Source organism: Parasteatoda tepidariorum, chromosome 6 (assembly GCF_982258835.1).
Source record: "Parasteatoda tepidariorum strain Cologne lab strain chromosome 6, Ptep-v5.0, whole genome shotgun sequence".
Taxonomy (NCBI): Eukaryota; Metazoa; Arthropoda; class Arachnida; order Araneae; family Theridiidae; genus Parasteatoda; species Parasteatoda tepidariorum.
Window position 1 is genome coordinate 9,916,473 of NC_141760.1, and position 25,269 is coordinate 9,941,741.

Genomic DNA, 25,269 nt, shown 5'->3' on the forward strand with positions numbered 1-25,269 from the left:
TTCTTATTAGAAATAAAATTTATTTACATTGTACTTCATATATTTTACAAAAATATAGATAAAAAGTTAGCTTTCTGGTGACCAAAGCTTAAAAGTTCTGTCAAATGAAGCGGTGGCTATAAAACGGTCATCGTTTGATATGTCGGCACCCATGACTTTGCCACTGTGACCACACAATGTCTGAATCGGTGTCCATCCAGGATGTGACCAAACCTACAAAATATTTGGAAACAAATTTAATGCTTTACTTCAAGAATTTACACTAAAATCACAAGAAAAATAAATAAATCCTCCTCCCAAAAAAAATATTGTAGTGTGTCCACCACTACAAAAATTCAATTCCAATTCACTAGTATATAAGACATGTTAACTCGATTCTATATTGGTGTACTTTTCTATAGATGAAGGTTAATATTGTTGATATGACTCTCCCCACAAAAATCAGGGGTCTGTCCAAACATTTTGTGAAAGGTCCGTTCTCGTAAAATTGTGAAAAAATTACTCATAATTTGTGAATATAAAATAAACGCTAAGTCACATTCTTTCAACCAGGGTCCGGCTTTTGTAAATTTGTGCAAATAGGTCCTGTTATTGCAAAAAACTTTTTCAAGGAGTTTTTAAATTGTAAAGAGATACAAGATTATGCTCAACACTGGAAAATTATAATAAAAAAAAAATTAAATTTTAAAAAATAAACAGCAATTGCTGCTACTAAATTAGAGATACAACATACAAATATTTGGAATTTAGCCAGTACAGCTGAAGACAGAATATTCATTTCGTACGAATAAAGAAATAAGCGTTTGATGAAGACAAAACTTAGTTCGTTTACAATTGTCTTTCACCCCCCTTCCCAGGAAGGGTTTATTCGATTAACAAAACAATCATGAAGGTAAACAAATTTGTGAAGGGTCCATTTTTAAGTTAAAACATTTTGTGAAGGGTCTGTTTTTATGAAAAGATATTTTGTGAAGGGTCCATTAACGGACCCAAATTTCTTCTAAACAGACCCCTGATGAAGGTTGACATTGTTGATATGACTCTCCCCGTTTGACGAAGACAAAACTTAGTTCGTTTACAATTGTCTTTCACCCCCCTTCCCGGGAAGGGTTTATTCGATTAACAAAACAATCATGAAGGTAAGCAAATTTGTGAAGGGTCCATTTTTAAGTTAAAACATTTTGTGAAGGGTCTGTTTTTATGAAAAGATATTTTGTGAAGGGTCCGTTAACGGACCCAAATTTCTTCTAAACAGACCCCTGATGAAGGTTGACATTGTTGATATGACTCTCCCCACAAAAATGGTACATTAGTATCGAAACTAAGCTTGTGGTACGTCAAGATCATCTGAATAGTTCTCATTAGAATAACCACAATAACTGAAAGTGATTTCCAGTTCTGAATTGAAGAAAAAAAAATATATTTGAAAAAAACGCTTTACATTTTTTTTTTCTTCTTCTTTTGCAATCATGTGCCATAATGATCAAGAGTCAAAGGACTGGAACCTACTTTCCTATATTCGCTGAGTATTGCAACTGATAAAAAAGTATTCAGTTCTAAAATTATAACTAGTGATAATTATAACAACAATTATAACTAGTGGTTAACAAAATAAAATTTAAGATGATTTGTACTGAACTTAATAAACATATTTACCTAATAATTAAAAGTTATGTAATATAGAGATACTATATTAATTTTAATGCTTGTGAAATGAAAGCATCATTTATAGACAGAAAAAAAATTATCCTAACTCTATGGCTAATTGTCTCTTATTAAATTTAATGAAAACAGAGTTTAAATGCCTTACTTTACTGAATTATTTCCCCTTAAGCAGGTGCTTTTGAACTTGCAGAATACACTTTAAACAATTTCATTAAAAAAATAAGAAGAAATGGTCTTAGAAAACATCACTTTCAATGCAATAGGACGCTGCTTTGTCTTATTTTTGGTTGCTGGGATGGCAAAATATCAGCAACCAAAAGAATAAAAATTTAGCTCTTACAATCAATCAAAACACTTAATTCTTCAGTTTTCATTCAGAAGTTTCAGAAACTTCACTAGGACACACTTTCCAACTTCATACTTTCATGTGGCCTTGAAGAGAAAACACTTCCTCGCATTTATCTTTTTATGCCCTCTTAGTTTAAGAAGCAGAAAAATTCTTATTCATTTTGCATTGTGATTAAGTCTGTGCTTTAAATATTTAGGTTCACTTATTTGTGATTGTGAAGATTAATTTATTTGAGGGAGAGGGAGGCCACGTAACCTCCCCCCTCCCATTAAATTTATAAGTATTGCATCGCAGTCACTAGTTTTGTTGCATCTCAGTCACTGATTTCGAGAATAATCCAAGAAAAAAATGTGCTTTTTGCCCCCATTCTATAAAGATCTTTCATCGATCGTTTCTCATCAAACCTTTCATTGTCAATGATAGACAAAAATAAAATAAATAAAATAAAAAAACGACGAATGCAATTCTACATAAAATACCACATTAAAGCTTGAAAATGCATGAAAAGTAATAAAGAAGTAATGAACTTGAAAATCAATAAATTTACTATAAATGTAAAAAAAAAAAATTATGTACTTAATGCCGAAATATTTACAATGCAAAAAAGATGAATAAACACATTTATTTAGTTAGTTTATTTGGAAATTTGGTTTGAATACGAGTCTATCTTCTCAGCACAAACAATAAATTGTCAACATTTGAAACAGATTGATGTTCATTTTCAGTAAGTCAGCATGAATAAGTTTCAAAGGCTTTGAAGTCTAACACACATGTTAGCACTGATTGTGGTAATGTTTCACTAATTTTCATCAGCACATTTCTTTCAGCTTCTACTACCTTCTCTTAAACCAACTAGACCAAAAGCATGAACATCAAACCAGCTGTTTGTGGAGTTTCATAGCCTAATTGTAACAAATCCTCATTTCCCCCCTTCATCATTAGCATCCATAGTTACTGTTCATCTTCTTAAAATAAAATAACCTCAAAATTCTTTCTTAAATGTCGGCAATATTTCTGAATGACAGGTATGTGGATTTGTTAATTTAAAAAACGATATAAGCGGATATTATTAACATTGATGACAGTGAAAACAAGACGATACATTCGGGAAAGCAAAAGACAACATTAGGAAACACTTTGCTGCATTTCTCTAACAAAGAATATATAATTAGTACATCAGTATTTTTCAAAATGATAAAGTTCACTTTCAAACATTTTAATAAAGTGTTTCACTAGTGTTTGTGGAGTAAAGCTTTAAAATATTTTTGTTTAAATATATGAAAGAAGCTTACTAAGCTAATTTATTTGGCACACGTAAAAGAATCATTAAAATGATTATCCATAAATTGAATGATCAGCCACAAAGACAAGCTGATTTGTGTTTAGCCATCTAAAGTTAATGCTATGTGTTTAAGCAAACATGGCCAGTTCAGAATGAAAATAAATATAAACTTGGATGAGTTAAGATGCCTCAGAGAAACTTTCATTGTTAAGAAATGATTATTTAATGGCACATACAAGACTCACACGAAAAAGAAGAAAAAAATTCATCATAGTTTTTTTTAAGTACAATATTTTAACATTAAAAGTTGTTGTTAAAAGTATTTTTCTTTATTTATGCAATAAAAATCTGCAATTTTTAGATTCAGGTAATCCAAGTGGATATCAGTTCTGTTTAACTCAGAGACTTCTCAATATTTATGAAATCTATTATTATCTTTATCACTTCATACAGTTAGAATATTATATCACAAGCAATACTTATACATATATTCAAAGTAATATTTTAAACATCTTACCTTTAATGAATTGTCATATGATGTTGATATTAAATAATCTCCATGAGTTTCTAAAATTGAAACAAAAACAGCACGAATTAGTTTTGAAATGTTAAATTAGTGATAATAAATGAGTTAGATGGAAAGCATGAACACACAATCAAGGTTTCATTTCGAATAGATTATTCAGTTATTTAAAATGTATATAAATATTTTTACTAATACTCTATTCTTCATAACATTTTTTTTTCATTTTTCTAATTCATTATACTTCAATCAATCCCTTTGACAAGGGGAAACCACAAAAGAAAATGTACTAAAATGGGCTAATTTAGATACAAAAGAATTATACTTTGAGATGATTGTTTTGTTCTCCAGAAAGTTTGAATAGTATATTCCATAAAAAGTATATGAACATTTTTTGAAAAGACATAATCAAAACAAAGCAAAGAAAATTTCTTTAATATGTTTTTTTTTGAAAAATACAAATGTCTTATAGAAAAACTTATTTTGTTTTAAAAAGAAAAGAAACTTGTTTTTAATTTAATAATTATTTTCCCACACATTAAATACCTCAGTAAATAATATAATTTTTTTTTAAACACAAAGGAAGTAACAGTTAATTATGCAGGTTATAAGTTAGAATAATAAGTAATAGATTTTAAAAAAGAAAAGAAAAAAAAGCAGGGTCATTAGCTTAGACGGATTGTTTGAAATAAAGAAAAGTTTATGTATGCTTTAGATTGCACAGATGTACAGTCGTTACATTGTATTAATATAAAATAATGTACACATACATTAACAATATTTTTAATACTTAATTTTGAATAATGCAATTTAGGAAGTTACAATAGTTTTTAAAAATGATATTTTTCTAGTGCAATAACATTTTTCAAGCAGATTATAATAAAGATTTACGAAGAATAGCTGTAAAATGAATGGCCAACTTTCTAAAAATTATAGCTACAAAATTCTGTTGTAAACAATCAATTTCTAATTTCAAAATTCATATTAATTATAATGTTAAATAAAATAAAATAATGAACAGTAGTTTACTTTCAAAGAGCACTCTTGAGACTAGGTTGGTGTGTACAGAAATAGTATATTCACATTTCTGTCTTCGCAAATCCCATATCTTAGTAGCATTGTCAGCACTGCCTGTTGCCACCTGATACCTTAAAACAGGAAATCAATAACTTTAAAATAATTTTAAAATATTCAAATGCTCATGTAGTAACCAGTTTTTTTCTTTTTCTATTTTTTTTAAAAAAATATATAACCAATAACTCAATAATTATCAACTTATATTAACTGAGTTTAATAGCCAAGTAAATGTTTGGTTATTTATAGGCAAGGTCTATTGAATTAATTACTTTTTATCAGTTCAAATTAGAATAATCCACAGTAAATGCTAAGAAACATAAAAAGAGAATATCTACCAGAGAGGTAGACTATTTGATAGAAATTCTAACATAATTAGCCCATACATTGCTATATTTTATTAAGAGCTAATAGAGTTAACTTTGGACTTTTCTGAGAATATGACTCTAACTTTACTCCATTAAAATTTTTACCAAATCTTAAGAAAGTTTTAACATTATTACATGTATGATTAAAATGAGAGAGTTGACATTTAAAATAGTATTTTATGCTCAGATGTAACAGCTGAAGAAATAAATGCTAACAAACATACTTTTACAAAACATTCAAAATGTACAATATTACTAGAAAAGTTCAAGATACAAATATATCAGATGAACACTGGCATATATAAAAACACCTTATCCAAAAACAATTGTTTAGTGAGTATTCATGTACTAAGAAACTGTTACAAATTCACAATTTAGCTATGTAAATTTGTTTTTAGAATTTATGAATCAATAAGCTTAAAATATAAAAATGCGATAAATTGTCATAATATTCCTTTCACTATAATTTTTTTCACATCATTATACAGCGAAACCCCCTGGAAAGACCACCTCTGTGTAGCGATCTCATCAATTCAAGACCAATTTTGGGAAGCACACAATTTTTTCCATAGATTTTGTGTTAAAAAAACCTTTAGGAGAGACTATCAAAACCTCTTCCATAGACCAGGTAAATCAAAAGCAGAAAAATTTAAATGAGGAAACACGCGAAAAATAAGAGAACAAAAAATATTAACAAAACAAATCATTAGATTTAAATGCATTCAAAATAATTGTGATTGGTTCTTAATTAGAGAGCTCAATTTGACGATCTCTGAAAAATATCGACAACCTCATGTTGCAGTTAGAGTCCGCCAAAAATTATGCTATCAATCATTTTTTTAGAGGTAAAACTTAAATTTAAAAAATAATATTTTAGAAAAAAACTAAGCATCTCAAATAAACAAAGCTGTTATTTTTTAAAGCTTACTAATTTCTAATTGCACCCCTTAATTTAACTTGTAGAGGGTGAAAGGAACAAATAAAATGATTTAATATAAAATTTAATTCAAAATTGTTCTATCTCTTACCCATTTGGTGAAAAGCAAACAGATAGCACAGAATTTTGATGACCAGCCAAGAACATGATACACCTTCCAGTTCTCAAATCCCAAATGCGACCAAACGCATCCATTCCCCTGACAAGTAAATATGTACATCAATATTAACAGAATAAGCAAAATTGCAACTTATTTAATCAACTTCACAAATAACTAAAATACAATTGCTGATGTAAACATTTTAAAAATTATAACAACCATAATTTATGCTGAAATATTATTAGAAAATATTTCATGCATTGAACTCATAATAACACATTTTCCTTTTTAAATTTGATTCTAAAAATGAAACTGGCACAGTATACTATTGATATCTCAAAAACCTTGTTATGTCCACCTAATATTAAATTGAATTCCTATGTCGAAGAGTTTCTTCACAAAACCTTGCTATGCTGAGTTTTTTTCAAAATAGAAAATTTATTTTTTCACAAAAATCACATAGTTTCTTTGTAAACCAATTCTTGTCTATTTAATGCATAATTATTCATGTCTAAATTTTTAAAATAAAATTATCTACGTCTTATTTAGATTTATAGTCAATTATCAAGACATACATATTTAATAGCAGTTATTCTTATGTTTCATGACTCTACTTTTTAGAGCACATTTAGTTCTGAACTTGTTATCTCAAAATCTTTTGAGTGGCCTTCGAGAGTATACTGTAATAAAATAGTAAGTCATTAAATGTGATTTAAACTCTGCATGTTTCAACTCAGAAAATAAAGTTAATAAATAAATACATAAAAATATAAGCTTAAAATAGACACATAAGAAAACAAAAGATTACTCCAAAAAAAAAGAAAACTATTCATTGCATAGAATTACGTTTTATATAAATAAATTTTGCAAACAGATTGCAATTTTTTTATTCATGTAAATAGTTCCATTAACATATCAAAACTTGAGAGAAAAAAATAGTGCTTGAAGAATAATAAAATTTTTCCAACCCTGTAGCTAATAGAGAACCATCACATTGAAAACTCGCATCATATACTGGTTTGCTGTGACCTTCTTGGTGCAGAATTTCTTCTTTTACTTCCAAATCCCACAACCTCCAAGAATTATCAAATCTGAAATATAAGGACATAGTGATTTTAAAAGACCGCTGTTCTAAAAATAATTGCAACTTCTATTATTATATTTCATGATAATAAAACAATCTTAAAGTATATATGTGTGTTGATTTTATTGTTTTTTTGTTAAATAAATTACAAAATAAAAGAGATATATGAGGTTGATGTTTAAGGCGTTACACAACTAATGGACACAACTATGAAGGATGATATAATATGCGAAATTTTTTTTAACGTACAGTGAAACCTGTCAAATTTCCCTAAGAAGTTAAATTGGTTAGGAGTGTTATTAAATTCCAAACTAAACCATTCATAATTGGAACTTTTTAAGAAATTTTTTATTTTATGTATTAAAATTTTATTGAATTAATAAAATAATATTAAAAGCTAACCTAACACCTTTTGTGAGTTGACCATAAGGGAAAACTATTCAGGTTTCTTTTTTAACAAATAGGCTAGAAACAACAATGTTTTACTTTAACATACTTGGGATTTTATGTTAAATGAAAAAAAAACAACAGATAAAAACAGCATATTTCAGATAAAAAATTATTAAAAATTACAAAAGTCTACAGGATTCAATCAAAATATGATAAAAATTGAAATTCAATAAGTTAAATAAGTAAATATTTCGTTTAAACATTTAACTTACACACAAGTGACTAGAAATCGACCAGAAGGGTGGAATATAATTCTAGATACCCGGTGAGGAGCATGGCCTTCTAAATCAGCTATGGGTTCATCACTGAAAAAAATAAGTTATAGAAATGTAAGCAAATTAAATCTTTAATCTCTATACATAGTAGAAAATTCTGCATTGTTTACTCATAGACAAAAGACAAATCAGCAAAATATGAAAAATGGACAGTTTGTTCGTATGTATGATTATTATTTATTAGGATTGGTTGAAAGTAATTTTTTGGTGCACAAAATAGGTTCTTAGTTTAATTTGATTTCTTTACTATGAAAGACAAATATTTAGCATTCACCATGCATAATTAATAATAAGTAAGACAATAAGCCAGCAGGGATATAAGAACCATTGCTTGAAAAACACTAGGGTGCCTCATTTTTCAAATTTTTTTTTCTGAAATGAACTGTAACACCCAGAAAAAAAAGCCATTACACATGGATATAAATTTTTGTAACATCAAATAATATCTTTCTTGGGGAGTGCTGTCGCACTAAATTTGTAAATAATTTTAGTTAGGTAAAACTTGTTACATATTTGAGTTGGGAAATGTCTCTAAAGGCTTATTCCTCAAAATTGAAGTTAAATATCATTAAAGGGAAACATCTTTTTAAGAATCTAGGATATCTATAAGAAATTTTCAGTTTTATCACTTTATAAAATTAACCTAAATAAACATAACCATTTCTAAAACTTAGTAGGCATTAAACTTATTCCCTGCTGCGCACATTTAGTCTAATCTCTTACATTTTATTCAGTTTATCCCATTGTCTTGAAAAAGATTGATTTCTTCTTAAAAAATTAACCCAAACTTGAACTAAAATGACTTAATATCTACTTTATATTACACAATAAAAACCTTTTAGCATAAATCTTTTTAAAGCTACAATATTATTCGTCAACTAGGTAATTATAGTTTTTTTGAAATATTGCTTTTGGAACTGATATATTTCAAGTTGTAAGTTCATTTTTGAAAATGTATGATAGTTATATTGCTCTCAGAACTGTAAGCAAGACAAATCATGGTTATATGCTTAAAAAGCGACAAAAAATTATAAATACCCTGATTTTGAGTATTTGTCTCAGACAGCGGAAAGTAGTTGGTAGTATATTTATAAAGACCCTATGCACTGGGTATTTACCTGACTCATATCTATATGAGATGATCTATTAAACGTTTGCCCAAAATCCTCTATACTGATGCTTTTTTTATAAAAATTATTATTTGATTTTTTCTACTGTCATTGAACATTATTATTAATAAATATTGATAAAATTTATTATTAATAATTGATAATAATCATCATAAAAAGTATTAATGATATCAATAATGAACATTATTAATAATAAGCACAAGAGAAAGTAAAATGAGTGTTTCCCCAAAAAATATTTATATGAATATGTATTATATATATTTAAAATATATATAGAATAATGCACTATGTATATAGAAAATGTAAATGCCCAAAAAACATTTGTCATTTTATACAATGCCCAGAAAAAGCATGTAATAATTTTCATGTTTCATACTTTGCCTTAAAATATTGCATTCAATTAAAATATTGTATTCAGGCTTTGTATTTTCTACAATGTAGGCAACATATATAAAACACTTAAAATCATATAAGACATTTGAAACACTTTTATTTTAACTGAAGAAAGTAAGAGCAGTACCTTTTTAGATCCCAAAGTTTAACTGTGCCATCTGTAGAGCATGAAGCCATGTTGACACTTGTATCTGATTGGGTCAAAGTTGCTTCAGGATGAAACACTATGGCACCAACATTACAATTGTGACCTATAATAGACGGAAGAAAAAAAATTCCTTTGAAGTACATTAAACATCTTTAACAAACAACCCTACCCAGAAAAATTTTATGGGTACACCGCCTTCACACTGCCTATTTCTCTGCCAAGAAAAAAAAGAAATAGTTTTTAAAGTAAAACATGCAGATTTTTTTAAAAAAAAATTTTTATACTGAGCATAGTCAGGATTATACACTGCCTTGTTTTAAAATATAAATGCAAAATGTCAAAATAAATATCTCCAGTGTCAACATCCTTAAATGACTAGATTTCAAAAATCCATATTTAAAAAATCTATATTCAAAAATTAATAAATAAACAATTTGTTTAAAAACAACAAGGCCTACATAAAGCACAATAAATTATAAGCAAAAAAAAAGAGAGAGAGAGACAAATAGCATGAACAGTGCAGAGGAATAAAACAGAGCAGGAATTTTAAAAATAAGGAAGAGGAATATAAAAGGGCAGGGCACTATAAGTTTTTTAAAGGGCATTCATTAAAGTCCATAAAAATTTATCAAAATGTGTAATATTATGCAATAACTGAATTTGATTCTCACCAATTTTTAAGTTACCCTCTTATACTATTTTATATGTATATTTCAAAAAATAATTATCTCTTATTATCAGAATAAGAGAAAAATTTGTAGTTTATAAAAATAATTGTAAACATGCTAACAGATAATCTCTGGGCAAAATTTTATTTAAAAAAGTAAACAAAAAGAATTTATTAATTTATAAACAACTTGAAGGATCGTCATGCAATTTAAACTGAAAATTAGGAGAAAATAAGCCTTAAAAGCCTTTTTTTAAAATAAATAAGTTGAAAATAAGTCTTTTTTAAAAAAAAAGTTATTTATTTAAAAAAAAAACTAAGACCATTAAAAATTTGTTAATATATCACCCCGAAAAAAGAGATACTTATAAAAGTTGAAGAATAATCCTAACAAAGTAAATATTTGCAATAGTAATCAGAATTAAACCTATAAACACATACAATTTTACCAGTGAGTAATTATTATTTAAACAGTGAATTATTTTTCTTTGAAAATGGAATGTGAATAAAAAGGTAGGGTTTCTAAGGGATGGGTGACTTATTTTTACAAAACCGACAACGAGGGCGCATTTATAGAGATCAAAGGGCAGGCAGGGAGGAACACCCTTCTAAAAATGTTTAGAAAGAACACTGAACAGACTTTGAGGAAATTAAATAAACAATAATGATTAAATGTGACACAAAATCTCCAAAAAGATTTGAAGAAGAACATTTTTAGATTTTAATTTATTTTTCAGTTCTCGCTTGGAGAATATTTATAACTATAAAGTTCCAAATATAAATATGCATCATGTGCACAATTAAATTTATTTAAAAACACTTATATAACATGTTCACAATGAATAATTTTTATTAAAAAAAATTTACACAGATAATAAATACCTCTAAGAGTCCTAATTAATTCACAATCTGGAACTGACCATAGTTTACAGAGACCACTCCTAATGGGGAAAAAAAATACAAATGAAATATCAAAAGGCATCCCACATATTACCTTTAAGCATTAGTTAAGATTTTTTTCTTTTCTTTTTACATTATGCTGTGGAAGCTTATTTGCAAAAAGTGTTTCTTGAAGGAAAAGTTTCGTATAATTTTACCTAGAATTCAAATACTTACAGGATCAAAGTATGCATTGATAAATAAAATAAATATATAAAACAATAACTTTAACTTAATCAATTTCAGTCATTTAAAGTCATTATGAACTTTCAAAGGTTTTATTGAAATCGTTTTTGACAATAAAGGTCTATTATAATTTTAAAGTTTTACAATCAAAGTTTTTAAAAGTGCTGTACAAGAAAATTACTTTCCAATTAGATACTTGTAGCATTAAATTATTAAAAGTGTCTATTCGAATTACAACAAAATTTGTACTACTGACTAAAGGGCAATTCATTCATTCACAAATGTCATGTTTACAGACTTTAAAAAAAGCAGAAGACTCAGCTTAAAAAAAGCTCTAAGAACTTTTGCTGAAAAAACTCTTGATGTATTTTAACCTTACTTTAATTTTTGGTTACTTTTATAAGATTAAAAAATTTAAAAAAATTAAAAACTGGGTCTTATGGATATAACACAATATAATACATTTCTAACAGCCAGTCTTAAACTTTAAAAAAAATTTAAATTTCAAAAAGTTTTTAAAAATAAAAGAAAGTATAAATAACATAACATGAACAGCAGCAGTTTGTAATTTAATTTCTTTCACAACAACATAATTTTTTTCTACAAATTTTTTATTTAAAAAGATATATAAATAGATAAGTTCAAGCAATCAGCAAAATGCTTACAAAGTCACTATTATTCCAAAAGAAACCAAACTAAAATTGTTTTGTTTATCACAGATATGGGCAATTTTAAATGAAAATAGGACCATCATTTTTAAAGCTAGGAATATGTAAATTCGAAAATGAACATTTCATATTCATAACGTTTTGAAGTGTTAGCATATAAAGTTTTATAGCAGGATGAAAATGCTGATTTCAATGAGTTATAACACAGTAGAGAGTCAAAAACATTTTACAGAAGTGTGCATTTTTTTGAACATGCACAAAATAAACAATATGATATTTTTTCCAAAAAGGAAAAAAAAAGAAGAAGAAAAAAAGAAGAAAGAAGCATTAAATTTGTTGACTTACCATGATGCAGTGGCTAACATTTTAGAATCAGGACTGAATTGGCAAAAGGAGAGAGGTCTTTTGTCACCAATTTGACTGCAGTTTATGTTTAAAGACTAAAAATATAAGCCATAATTACAATAAACATTACACAAAAAAATCTTCTTTTTAACCTAAATTATTGAGATTATGGAACCAAGAGAATGCAATTAAATATAAGGTTACAATTTCTTAATGCTGGGTGTTGATAAAACTTTTATACATTGTAGGAACACTAGCCAAAAATATGTGATTTTGGGTTTTAGAGACATTAAAGGTGAATTTTTATGTGACTAAATCTCATTGAAAAGAGCAATGATATACAAATAAAAGATGAAAATTAAAAACAGTTAAAGTTATTTTATATAAATGTATCAAGGAAAAAAACTATCTACTGCACTTTTTTACAAAAACAGAAGATACTGCATTACTATGCTAACAAAATTCATCAAACAAATGGAATGCATTCCATATCTATGACTGAGCAAGACAATAAAAAAATGCTTGGGCTAACTTTTTTTCTCTTTAAAATAAAATGATCTGACTAGTCCTGCAAAGCAGAGGTAAAGATGATTTTAATTACTATATCTTTAAAATAATCATTAAAAACACACAATGATTAAGATAATTTGCAATGACTTTAAAGAGATTTTGAATAGCAGAAATGAAATCAGAATCACTTTAAGGGAATAAAATTATTTTATACAACGTCATAAAAAGCTTTAAAGGCAAAGAAGCAATATGGAAAAAGTGGGATGTAATAACTTTATCAAAAATCTAAAATCTGTCCCAAAAATCTTAGTTTGGATTTTTGATTTTTAAACATAATTTAGAAATTTTCGATATAACATGATTCAAAATGTTCAGCATACCCTCAATTTCTTGTACTGTTCCTGTTTCTTAGCATTCTTTAGTGAATCTGGTTCTTGTTGATCTGTTCTTGCAACTGCAAGTCTTTCTTTAGCTCTAAAATGAAAACCATAATAAAATATTGTAACAGTCAAGAATTTTTCGCAACTAAATAAATAAGAAAGGGAGTAATTAATCCTCTTATTTGCACAGTAAATATATGAAGTTCAAAAAACCATAAATACACTTTTCAAGTATGACCTTCATTACAACAACCTTATCATTATAAGTAATAATGATAAAGAAAAGGTAACTCTATTGATGCAATGTTATTTAAATATTATAATATTGTTATTTCCTATTTCCAAAAAGAATCTCTTCCAAACAAGACTTAAACAGCAAGTAAAGAACAAGAATTAATATTGTGCACCCAAAAAATAAATAAATTAATAAAATAAAATAAATAAATGGTTGCATAGCATTGTTTTATTTCTAAAGGTTAAAGTAAGTTTTTAGAAGCAATTTTTCTTTTGATGTTCACAAACAATGAACTAAAAGCATTTAAAATTGTTCCTAAAATAAATAAAGATTGACATAACACTTCTAGAATCTTATTCTGTTAAGAAGACTATAAAATATCCATGACATAGCATCCAAATTAACAAAGCTATAGTAATTAATTTTATTGGTTAATTTTATAGGGTGAAAATTTTAGCATCATCTGCAGAAATAATCAGGATATTCTATATGTGTTTAATAAATTAAAACTACATTCACAATCTTAGTACATTTCTTTTCAAAGGAAGAAATAAACGTTTGTTGCCATGCCCCCCTTAGAAGTCGGCTGACATTTATAACACCCTCTTTTTTTAAGATTGGAAAAAACAATACATTGTTCCAAGTGAAAGCAATAGAAAACTTGAATATATGCTAAATTACACCTAATTTAAATTTAAATTAAAATGCAATTAATGTAGCAATTTTATGTATCTGGATAGTTAAAAACACTAACGTAAAACGGATAATTAATATAATTTGGAAAATTGAAAACATTAACAACTAAAATGTGAGAAAAAAACTGAAAATTTCAGAACTGAATTGTTCATTTTTCAATGACTGCCTTGTGCTTGGTGGATTTCAGTTAAAGCTTGAATATCAGTCTTTTTATTCGTCAAATTTAATCTCAGGTCTCCTTTGAAGTAAATGTCCAACCAACCTCTTTGTTTTGTGAGAAGCTGGACGACCGAACTAAATCTTCTTTATACTAAATACGTTGACGGGCAAAGATGAGGTGCGATTCACTGGCTTTCTTTATTGATATTAATTGCAATTTTTTTTCCTTTGAGTATTCATCACCACCGGAGGATTATTGCCCCTAGGTTGGAAACCCCTGGTCTATACAGAAATATAATGTATAATGAAATATATAAATAGAATGTCTTAATATTTGTCTGGTCCAAACTACTCACCTTGGAATGGAATAGGCAGCAATCCACTGTCTAGCTTTTAGCAAATTTTGGGTGCCTTCATGATACCAAGTTTTTTCAGTCTACAATGAGAAAGAGCATCTAAATAAAATTACTACAGTGAAACATCTCAGAAGCGACCACTCTCTCTCTATTCCACAGTGAAATGGTCGTTCATGGAGGGTGGTCGTTCTTAGGGGTTATCCCATATGTGACTTCCAAATGTTATCAAAGGTACATGATTTTTTTCGTAAATGATTTTAATTTAGTCACTGTCATTTCTTTGGTGCTGAAATGCCACTTGTGTGGGCGCCAGGAAAACCGTCAATAAAAATGATATCTACTGATATAATTAGGTGTAAAAACAAATTCAATTATGAATGATAGAACTATTTTAAATAAATAAACAATTATGCTTTTTGTTGAAGTTTGCATTTAATTTTATATCATAAAAATTAGTTCGTTTTAAAAATGAGAAGAGGTTTGTTTGTTTTAGATGCTTATTTTTTTCTTAAATAACTTTTTTTTTTTAAAAAATTCAACTCTAAAAATAAATTATTGATAGCATGGTTTTTAGCACTGCAACACTTCTGACTGCAACATGAAGTTGTAGATTCCTTTCAGAGCTCTCTCAAAAGGAGTCTTACACAAATATTTTCAATACATTTTAATCTACTTATTTGTTTTGTTAATATATTTTGTTTCAAATTTTTTTTTTTTTTGTGTATTTCCTTATTTGACCTTTTTTTTTCTCATTTGGTACAGAGGTCTGCCCGGCTGTTGGGAGAGGTTTTGATGGTTTCTCCTAAAGGGTTTTTTCAACACAAAGTCTATGGAAAAAATTGCATGCCTCCTAAAAATGGTCGTAAATAGAGGAGGTCGCTATATATAGGTGGTTTTTCCTGGAGGTTTAACTGTACTAAACAATTCTCTAAAAATTCAACATGCATCAAAATTCAAAAAAAAAAAAAAATTCTAAAGTAAAATGTTTTAATTAAATTGGATAAATATATGAAAATATATCTGTCTGCAGAATAATTTACAACATTGGTGCCTATTTGTGCATCTCTTCATTGGAGTAGATACAATCTATTAAAAACAGAAACTTAAGTTTAAAAAAAGATTAAAAACACAAGCTTCTAAAATAAAATGGATTTAAGTTTTTTTCAGATGCAATTTGTTTATTAAAAGTGCATAGAATTTAAAAACATTGGCAATATTAAATTATTCTCCCCCCAATAAATAAAAATTAAATTTGTTTCATTAAAATGGGAAAATATACAAAATTATGCAAGCGGAAATAGTAAATTTTGAGACATTATATATTCCAATTTTTAAAATTTGTAAACTTATTTAATTAAAAAAATTTAAAAAAAAAATGCTTTTTCTTAGTCTGCACAAAGAACATTTTTAAGAAATTAAAAAAATAATCCTCATAAAAAGTTTTCGAAAAAAACCCCCACAAAAATCAAAATTCTGACAATTCAAATTTCTTTAAATTTTTGATATGGCATGAAATTTTTACTTTTCTTTCCAAAGATATTTTAAAAGTCTGTATAAAGATCTCTTTAAATTTAAAAAAAAGAAAAGAAATTTTTTGATCACATAACTAAAAACTCATCATCTGAAGAATTTTGCAACTGCTAGCTTAATTTAAACAATTTTCATATCAAATCACTTTGTTGGCTGGATTTGGTTGGCCCATAACATATTGTGCATTGACTTAACTGTTCATCCAAGAGACAATTATATTTTAGTATGTATAAATTTCTAAAGTTCATAATATAGTAGAATCAATTAAAAATAATGCTTTATAGACTATAATACTTAACAACAAATTTTGAATTTCTGTATATTTACAAATGAATTGCACTTCAAACTTCTCCACTTGTTATAGTAAATAAAATTAAAATTTAATTAATAAAATGAAATTAAAATTTTTTATACAGATGCAATTAACAAAATTACTTTAATTTTTTCTGAAACACAAAACTTTTACAAGCTACAAAAAAGATGGAAATAATTACTTAATTTATTTAAGGTACTCATATTTTCGGAACACAGTTGAATAATTACTTTCATACGAATATTTCTTTTGAGACAAAAGAAAATTGAAATGTTTTCCAAATGGAAATACATACTAGTTTTTCCTTAATTTCTTCTTTCTTTTCTTCTTCTTGTTGCTTTTTAAGAGCATCTTCACCTAGCTTAGCCAAAATTTGTCTCAATCTTTCTCGACGCTCGGCAGGCCCTTCACCAAATAAACCTAAAGAATATAAAAACTTCAGTAATAATGTCCTAATGACATATCATTTATAAAGTTAAAAAGTAAGTGATAAAGATAATGTTTTATTTCCAAAAAAATTTATTAAATAACAAGTTGTTTTTTAATTGTCCAAATGTAAAACATTCAACAGTCAAACCTTCATACCTTAAACTTGATAGGAGAAATGAAAAAAATCATTATCAACTTTTAATTTTTTTATTTTATTTATTTTTTTTACACTTTTCTAAAAAGTAATTTATTTGTACTAAAATAAAGTATAACACAATATTATTTTTAAAAAAATCCTTAGCTGTTAACATACCAATGTCACTTTCTAAGTAGATAATAGCATTAAATAAGTAATCAGGCATATTTGACCATAATTGCTTTATTTTATGATTAATATCTTTTGAACAGTTGACAGTGCTATCCAGTGCTTTAAAATCTTGATTTTTAAAAGCACTTTTTAAAAATGCTACACACCCTGTTTATTAAAGGTGATTGAAATATTAGTACAGGAAAAGTTAATTATTAAAATTTAAAAAAAATTTCAATAAGAAAAAAGGATCTTATGTTTCAAACAATTAAATAACATTCTCACATAATGGTTCTCCAATCTGTCGTAGATTTGCTTTAACTTCAAAATCATCAGTGGATACATTTATTTGACGAGCCTGTAATAAATTAAATTTTAAAAAAAAGATAAAGTGCACATTCAACTTACTTTAATTAAATCATGAATGATTCTCTGTAAAAATGCTAGATATAATAGAATCAGAATAACAGGGTTGTGTTAAGATTGAGAGTGTATCCATTAATAGGTTTTTAAGATGCTAAGCTTTTCCTAAACCCCATACCCAATTTTAAAAAAAATTAAAAAGATAAATTATTTGTTTTCATAAAATATAGTTGTATTCAGGAGTAACATATTTTTTCCCCCTTTTAAATTGCATGAAGTTAAAATTAAATACATTCTTAAAACTGAATCTCAGCTTTAATAAAAATAAGTTTTAAGTTGATTCACTTAAATTAAGGCTGAATAAGCTAGCTTTTGTTGTTAGCAATGTGAATCACAAATTATCATAAATAGTGATTCATGTTTTTAGAGTAAAAATAATTTGAAATGCTTTCAAAATAAAACTTCCACTATAGCACAGATTAAGATTCCCTGGAGTTAAGCAGAGGCTACAATTGAAAGAGCATTCATATAATATACAATAGACATTATCAAGATGTTCTTCCAAATAAAGATTTAAATAATAAAAAAAAATTTAAAAATACTTTTTTTCTTCTCTCAAATTCTTCCAATAAAAGTTGTTTCTCCTTGTTCATCTCTTCCTCCAGCTCCATGTATTCTGAAAACAAAAATAATCTGCTTCAAATGGTGTTTTTTAAATTTTAAAATAAAAGTTAGATGTTGATATGAATAAAAAGTTTTAAGGAAGAAAATAACTGTCAAAGAATCTATGTGTAGGAAAATGTATTATAATCTATAATAACAAAATGTAGAGTTAGTATGACTTATGTTCCTCAGTTTATGTATGATTTTGTAGTGTTTTGTTCAGTAATGAGAAATGATACTGAATGCCATGAGAAATAATACTGAATCCAATTAACATCTTATTTTGATGGTATGAATTATTAAAAATGTGTTTCGCTTAATCTAATAATGTAAAGACACCACAAGGACAATAATAATAATTTTAAAAAATTGGAATTATTTTAGCTTTATTAATTGCATTAGTTATGCTCCTCAGTTTATGCATGATTTTGTACTGTTTTGTTCAGTTCTGCTTTAGTGCTTGTTAATTTTTTTTTTGTTGCTCGATATTCATATGGAGTATTAAGTTAGCTAAATACAGTAATAAAAACATAGGAAACAAAGGTGTAAAAATATATAACTCGTAAATTTTTTTTATTTTATTTAATAAGACTTTCCTAAATAAAATTTTCCCCATTTTTTACTTTAACTGAATTATTGGATAAAAAGAACAAACATTGAAGGTTTTAAAGTTATCATCATAGCTAAAATGCTGATGATAAATGAATTATTATTAATATTATTTTTTTCACATATTCATTTATTTATTAAATTTTTTTTTTTTGCCTCTACAGGGCATTATTTATAGTTTCTACGGTCATATTTTTCACTTCTTACATTCAGTTTTTTTTTACTTTCATAATAATTTTTTTATGAAATGTGAAAGGTATTTCGCAATAAGTGCTTTTTGCTAGTACTTTAATTTTTTTCTTCATAGGCTAGTATAAAGTTAATACTGAATCTTGATATTTTAAACACCCTTCCAAAGTGTTTATGTTGACCAGAGTTTTTCCAAATAAAAAATTTGGTTTCGGACAATAAGCAATCTTTAACTTTAAGAATATTAAAAAACATAATACAATGCAATTCTAATGTTTTAGTAGGTTGTAATTATAAAATGATAATTCTTATTCGGCTTTATCAGATATTTATTTACATTTTATTTTATTTATAAATTACATAACTTTTTTAATAATCATGTTTATAAATTCAAGTAACGATTTACATCATTAAAAAAAATGCTAAACTTTTGATTGACACTATTTTTTATTTTAAAGGAATTTTTGATGGCTTCTAATATATATATATATATATATATATATATATATATATATATATATATATATATATATATATATATATATATATATATATATATATATAATCTTTAATTAAGCTTTTTTGCATCTTTTAAGGTCATTTTTTAAGAAATTTTACATCATCAGCAACCAAGCCTGTTCATTATGAATTTATAGCTCTCTCTAGAAATAGAAAAAGGCAAGGTAATTATATCTAATAAAGGACAACATCAGTTTTTGGAAAACTTAACTCTACACTTATTTATAGCAAAATTTTAAATGAAAGCTTAAAAGAAAATCAAATTTAATGCTAAAGATTAATAAAGCAAAGCAAAATCTAGATTAAGCTACATAAATAAATCTATAAAATATCAACAAAAAAACATTTAATTTCATGAAAACAAATATGAAAAAAAAATTATAAATATTTGATCAGAAAATCAAAACTAATTTAATTAAATATTAAGATAAATGACAGTATTCAATACCAAGTTAATATTAAATTAAAATATTACAATTAAAAACTTTTTAGTATTTGAACTACAGTAAATCTATTTTTATATGTCACAATGTAAATAGCACTATGCAAGACAGGAACTAAAAAAAATCTTCATCTTATTTAGAAAATAAATAAATAAATAAACTGAAAAAAAAAATGAGATAAGATAAACAGTAAATGAGTTATATTTGTATGTAATACATATTTTTGGTTTCAATTTTTAAAAATTTTTATGTTGGAAAAGTAAATACACTTGTCTAGTGCAAGGGCATCTCAGTTGTTCAATTTTTGTATTAGACAGAATTGAAATATACAGTAAGCAATAGTCCTAAAACATTCACAATAATTTTTTTCTCTATTAGCTAAATATTTGCAAAGTGATAAATTTTTTTAATTACTTGGTACTTTCTAAACGTAGCTAAATTTAAATTAATGATTACTACTGAAAGAATTTTTTGTTTATTTGAAAATTAATGGAAACTTTTTGAGATTTCTGATTGAGGGAAACATATTTACCTATCAAATCCCTTCGTTTGGAGTCAACTTACTGTAGCACAACATTTCGTAGTCCTGAGCATTTAATGTAATCCTACTTAATTGTATTTTGATTAAATCAAAACGAGTGTATGGTTGCTATATTTTATGAGTGCATGAGTGCACAAACAATAGAAAGAAAGAAATTTTAAAAAAAATTGATTCTCAATCTAAGAAATTTTAAAAAAAATTTATTCTTTTTTATACAATGTTTTACACGGTTCCCACTCAATTTCAGAAAAAAAGAAAAAAAATGCCCGACTATTCCAGGTATATCAGGTAAATTTCAATGAAAATAAGAACCATATTTTATCAATACAATGCAATTTTTTATCAGAAAACTTTGATTTTTTAAAATTTATAATGCCAAATAATAGATTTTGTGAGAAAAAAAAATACTATTGAATGATGATGGAGACATGGCAGTTTTACTAAAATGTGAAATTTTTCCAACAAAATTTTTTAATCAATGTTAGAATTATTCAACTCAAATCTCAATAACTAGTTACTGTTATTGGCATTTCTAAAATTGGTCATTTTTCAGGTACGATGCAGGAAGTTTCCAGGTTTCTGTAAAAAAATTGCCACTTTCCCAGACTACTAACTGCTTTTTAGAGTCAAAATAAAATTCCCTGGCAATTCCAGGTTTCTCTTGTTCTCCCTGTCTCACAGGAACCTTGTTTTAGTAAAAATTAATGAGCTATTGTCAGACTAAGGACATTACAGAAGAAAATTGGGAGGAAATAATTCATACTTTTCTTACTACAACAAAATTAACCATAGATGTTGAACATAAAATACTTCATTTGTGACACTTTGTGATAAAATTTCTATGATAAATTTGCTCACACAAGGTCGTCACTGCATTAATTGAATAACAAGTAAAACGCCTCACCCCATTTGGGTATTTTTGGGTTCAATTATGAATGATAGATTTACCTCAAAGGGACATAATTTGTAATTTAATATCATAGCATTAAATGGAGAACAAATGTTGAAAATTAAGTGAAGTAAATCATTCCTGCAATAGCCTGCTGATGTAAGTTAAGGCTTCACAATTTTGTGATCTAGGGCATAATTGTGGCAATGTGATCAGCACTGCCCACAATGCTGCTTTCATTTTCCAGACAAGCTAGCACCCATTGATCTGTTGTCTTCAAGCCGCTATTGTGGTTCGAACCTCAATGACAACTTCAGACATGCCACAGCAGCTTCAGTAAAAAAGTTACTTTGCGTGCAACAAAATTTCAGAAACCGGCTTTCAAAATTAAAAATTTAACTGTAATAAAAAAAACTTTAAAGAATTATTACATTAAATAAAACATTAATAAAAAAAATATTAATTAAATACAAAATTTTGAGTTAATTCACTTTAAATTTTAAGATTATTCTATTAGTAGTTTCTAAATGCCACTACTTGTTAAAATCTCCATTGGAATAATTTCTTGTTCAGGAACGAATCTGAAAATTTTAATATAATTTTAAAAATTGTAATTTGGTTTAATACATTTAATCAAAGTGTTTCACTTGTTTCAAATTGAACTTACCTTTTTTTTTTAAAACAAAACCAAATTAAATAAACTGGAGGGAAAAAAATCACATTTTAGAAGCAACTTATCTCCATTATACAAGATTTGGTTTCATTTTCCAGAAATGGTAAATAAGTATTTGACCTCTAATTCATTTTTATAAGGTTTCATGAAAAGAAACTTTCATTTTTTTCAATTCTACATAATATTATTCAAGAACCTCAAGAACAATACATATTCAGAAACAACATATTCAGTAGAATAGGTAAAGTTTAATAACTTTTGCACATTTTGTGGATAGTCCCTCAGTGGAACAAATCAAATTTTTGCAATTTTATTGTTAAGTAAGTTTATGAAGGAAAGAGGTGAAAAGTGTATGAAAGTGGCATGTCTGCCTCACTTCTAAATTTTCAGGTAAAACTAAATAAATAACAATAGTTTAAACTTTATATCCATTTAAACAAAATGAGCAAAATTAATTTTTACCATCTCCCACATTAATATTTCCAGATGAAGTGGCTTCTTTAGGTGATCCCATATCATCTTCATCACTTTCATCTTTGCTATCATCACTCTCATCCTCTTTCTGCTGTTCTTTCTCTAATTTTTGACGCTCTTGTTCCTCTAAACTTCCAAAATGGATAATTTTTGTTCTCTTAACATAGGAAAGCTCCTCGTCATCAGACATGATTGAACTCGTTGAAAATCTAAATGAAAACTGAATAATAAATAAAATTGTATGTGTTTAGACAAATAAAATACAAATATAAGCTATCCCTAATGACTATCAAGAGTTAACAGATCATAAACCGCACAGCATGACAAATAACACCTTGATCCAAAAAAAAACATTGAATCCACAGCACTAGTTCTTCCACAGCACATATGCATTTCGTTGGTATACGGTATACTATTAACAGGGTGTATACTGACAACGAAACTGTTGTTTAGGAGCTAAAATTTTGTATCGCTCTACGGTTCTTTTCAGCAAAAAAACGGCTCCCAACTATTGTCTTGAGACTAAGATACAGTATAAGTCTGCGCTAAAAAAAAATATTTGGTTTTAAAAAAATTAATGAAATACTGATAAAACTGTCATTTTATACCACTGCAATATTAGATTTCGATCTGGGATGTCACGAAATTGACGGCAACACTGGTTTGCAATTGAAAGAGTTGCCAAAAAAAAAAATAAAAAATAACTAGTACATACTGGTAAAAAATCAGCTCCAAAAAATTTTCTGAAATTCTTAAGAATATACAAACTTTACTTTTTGTAAAAGTTATTGTAACTGGAAGGATAAATAGATCAATAATTTGTTAGGGAAATTTTGGGCTGAAAAACTGTGTTCTGAAAAGATATTAGACTCTAAATAAATTTTGCACCCTTGGCTTATTGTATTTAGTACATTGCACGACAGAATGCCATCGACAATGCAAGGTTGTTTTGTCATAAGAGATTGCAGGGCTACCATTTAAGTTTTTATTAGAATTAATTTTCCATTGCAAGCAGCAGAGGCATAAAGGAAAATTAATTTCATGGAAATATTAAAGATGCACAGTTATCTAATTATTTTGGTCATATTACATGCAGTACAAATTTGTTATGAGGTTTGGTAACAAAAACTTAATGAAAAGAACGAAACTGAATTTTTTGATTGAATTGCACAATAAGATTATATGTGACATAGATATTAAATTGCCTTATGACATCAGGGGTCTGTCCAGACATTTTGTGAAAGGTCCTGTTTTTTTGTAAAATTGTGAAAAAAACTATTTATAATTTGTGAATATAAAATAAGCGTTAAGTCACATTCTTTCAACCAGGGTAAAGCTTTTGTGAATTTGTGCAAATAGTGTTTTGTTATTGCAAAAATTGCTGAAAACCTTTTCAAGAAGTTTTTAAATTGTAAATAGATACAAGATTCTGTTCAACAAAATTGCTGCTACTAAATTAGAGATGCAACATACAAATATTTGGTACTTAGCCTATACTGCTCAACACAGAATATTCATTTCGGACGAATAATGTAAAGAAAATCACTCACATTTTTAATAATTTCAATTGACATATTTTAAATAACACAACTTAGTAATGTATCACTTTAAATGTGTGTGTAACTGATGGTAAAAATTAAATTGGATTTTGATTATTTTTCTTATTCAAAAGAGTTCAAAGTATAATAATATTATTTTTAACTTTTTAGAGAAAAAAAAAACATTTTTATTTTGAACTTTAAAATGCCTTATTTTAGCCTTTTGAAAACCATCAGGTCAATCAAATTGCTGAGTACAGAGCGCTCCATAGAGCACAGCTTGAGAACCCCTGTTTTATACAGGGATGAGAGTAGTCAGAAAGTAAAAAAGAGGAAATCCAAAAAACAAAAAAAAAGAAAGGAAAAAAAAAGAAGAAATATATATATATAAACAAAAATTTGACAAAAAAGTGCGATTTTTAAACTTGTAAGCCATGTGAATATAAATCCCGATATGAGACTTTTAAATCACGTAAATATGAAACTCTACATCGAATTTAAAAAATGCGAAAATACAAATCATGATTTTTTAATTTCTTGATCACGATGCATAATTTTTAAATCGCGCGATATTACAACCACAAAAACGAATCACGATATTGGATTTTAAGCTCACGTGAATACGAATTGCTACATAGGGCTTTAAAAGCTCGTAAATACAAATCGCGATATTGATTTTTTAAATCTCGTAAGTAAGAATCGCACTGTACAATATTTAAATCACCTGAATAAGAATCGCAACGTTGAACTTTTAAATCAGGTAAATATGAAAATCGAGATTTGATAATAAAATCGAGATTTTAAAAATGCATAAATACAAAACACGATATTGGATTTTTAAATGTCGTAAATAAGAATCATAATACACGA

At 26.8% G+C, this 25,269-nt stretch overlaps 1 protein-coding gene across 2 annotated transcripts in view; it reads right to left on the minus strand.

Annotated features, from left to right (window-relative positions):
- U4-U6-60K (U4-U6 small nuclear riboprotein factor 60K) overlaps positions 1–25,269 on the minus strand; it is a 26,641-nt gene continuing 1,372 nt past the window's right edge. Inside the window, exons 2-16 of one of the 2 annotated variants that reach the window (XM_043054870.3) lie at positions 22,850–23,070; positions 18,464–18,537; positions 17,784–17,856; positions 17,058–17,182; positions 14,920–14,999; positions 13,474–13,567; positions 12,584–12,678; positions 11,328–11,386; positions 9,758–9,881; positions 8,045–8,137; positions 7,267–7,389; positions 6,290–6,397; positions 4,849–4,967; positions 3,814–3,863; positions 1–213 (exon numbers count right to left, since the gene is read on the minus strand). In XM_043054870.3, the coding sequence (XP_042910804.2) occupies positions 67–213; positions 3,814–3,863; positions 4,849–4,967; positions 6,290–6,397; positions 7,267–7,389; positions 8,045–8,137; positions 9,758–9,881; positions 11,328–11,386; positions 12,584–12,678; positions 13,474–13,567; positions 14,920–14,999; positions 17,058–17,182; positions 17,784–17,856; positions 18,464–18,537; positions 22,850–23,051 (1,566 nt within the window). In that variant the 5' untranslated portion in view covers positions 23,052–23,070 and the 3' untranslated portion in view covers positions 1–66. Of the gene's footprint in view, positions 214–3,813; positions 3,864–4,848; positions 4,968–6,289; positions 6,398–7,266; positions 7,390–8,044; positions 8,138–9,757; positions 9,882–11,327; positions 11,387–12,583; positions 12,679–13,473; positions 13,568–14,919; positions 15,000–17,057; positions 17,183–17,783; positions 17,857–18,463; positions 18,538–22,849; positions 23,082–25,269 lie in introns of both variants that reach the window. The other variant, XM_071179024.2, reaches the window with a different exon arrangement.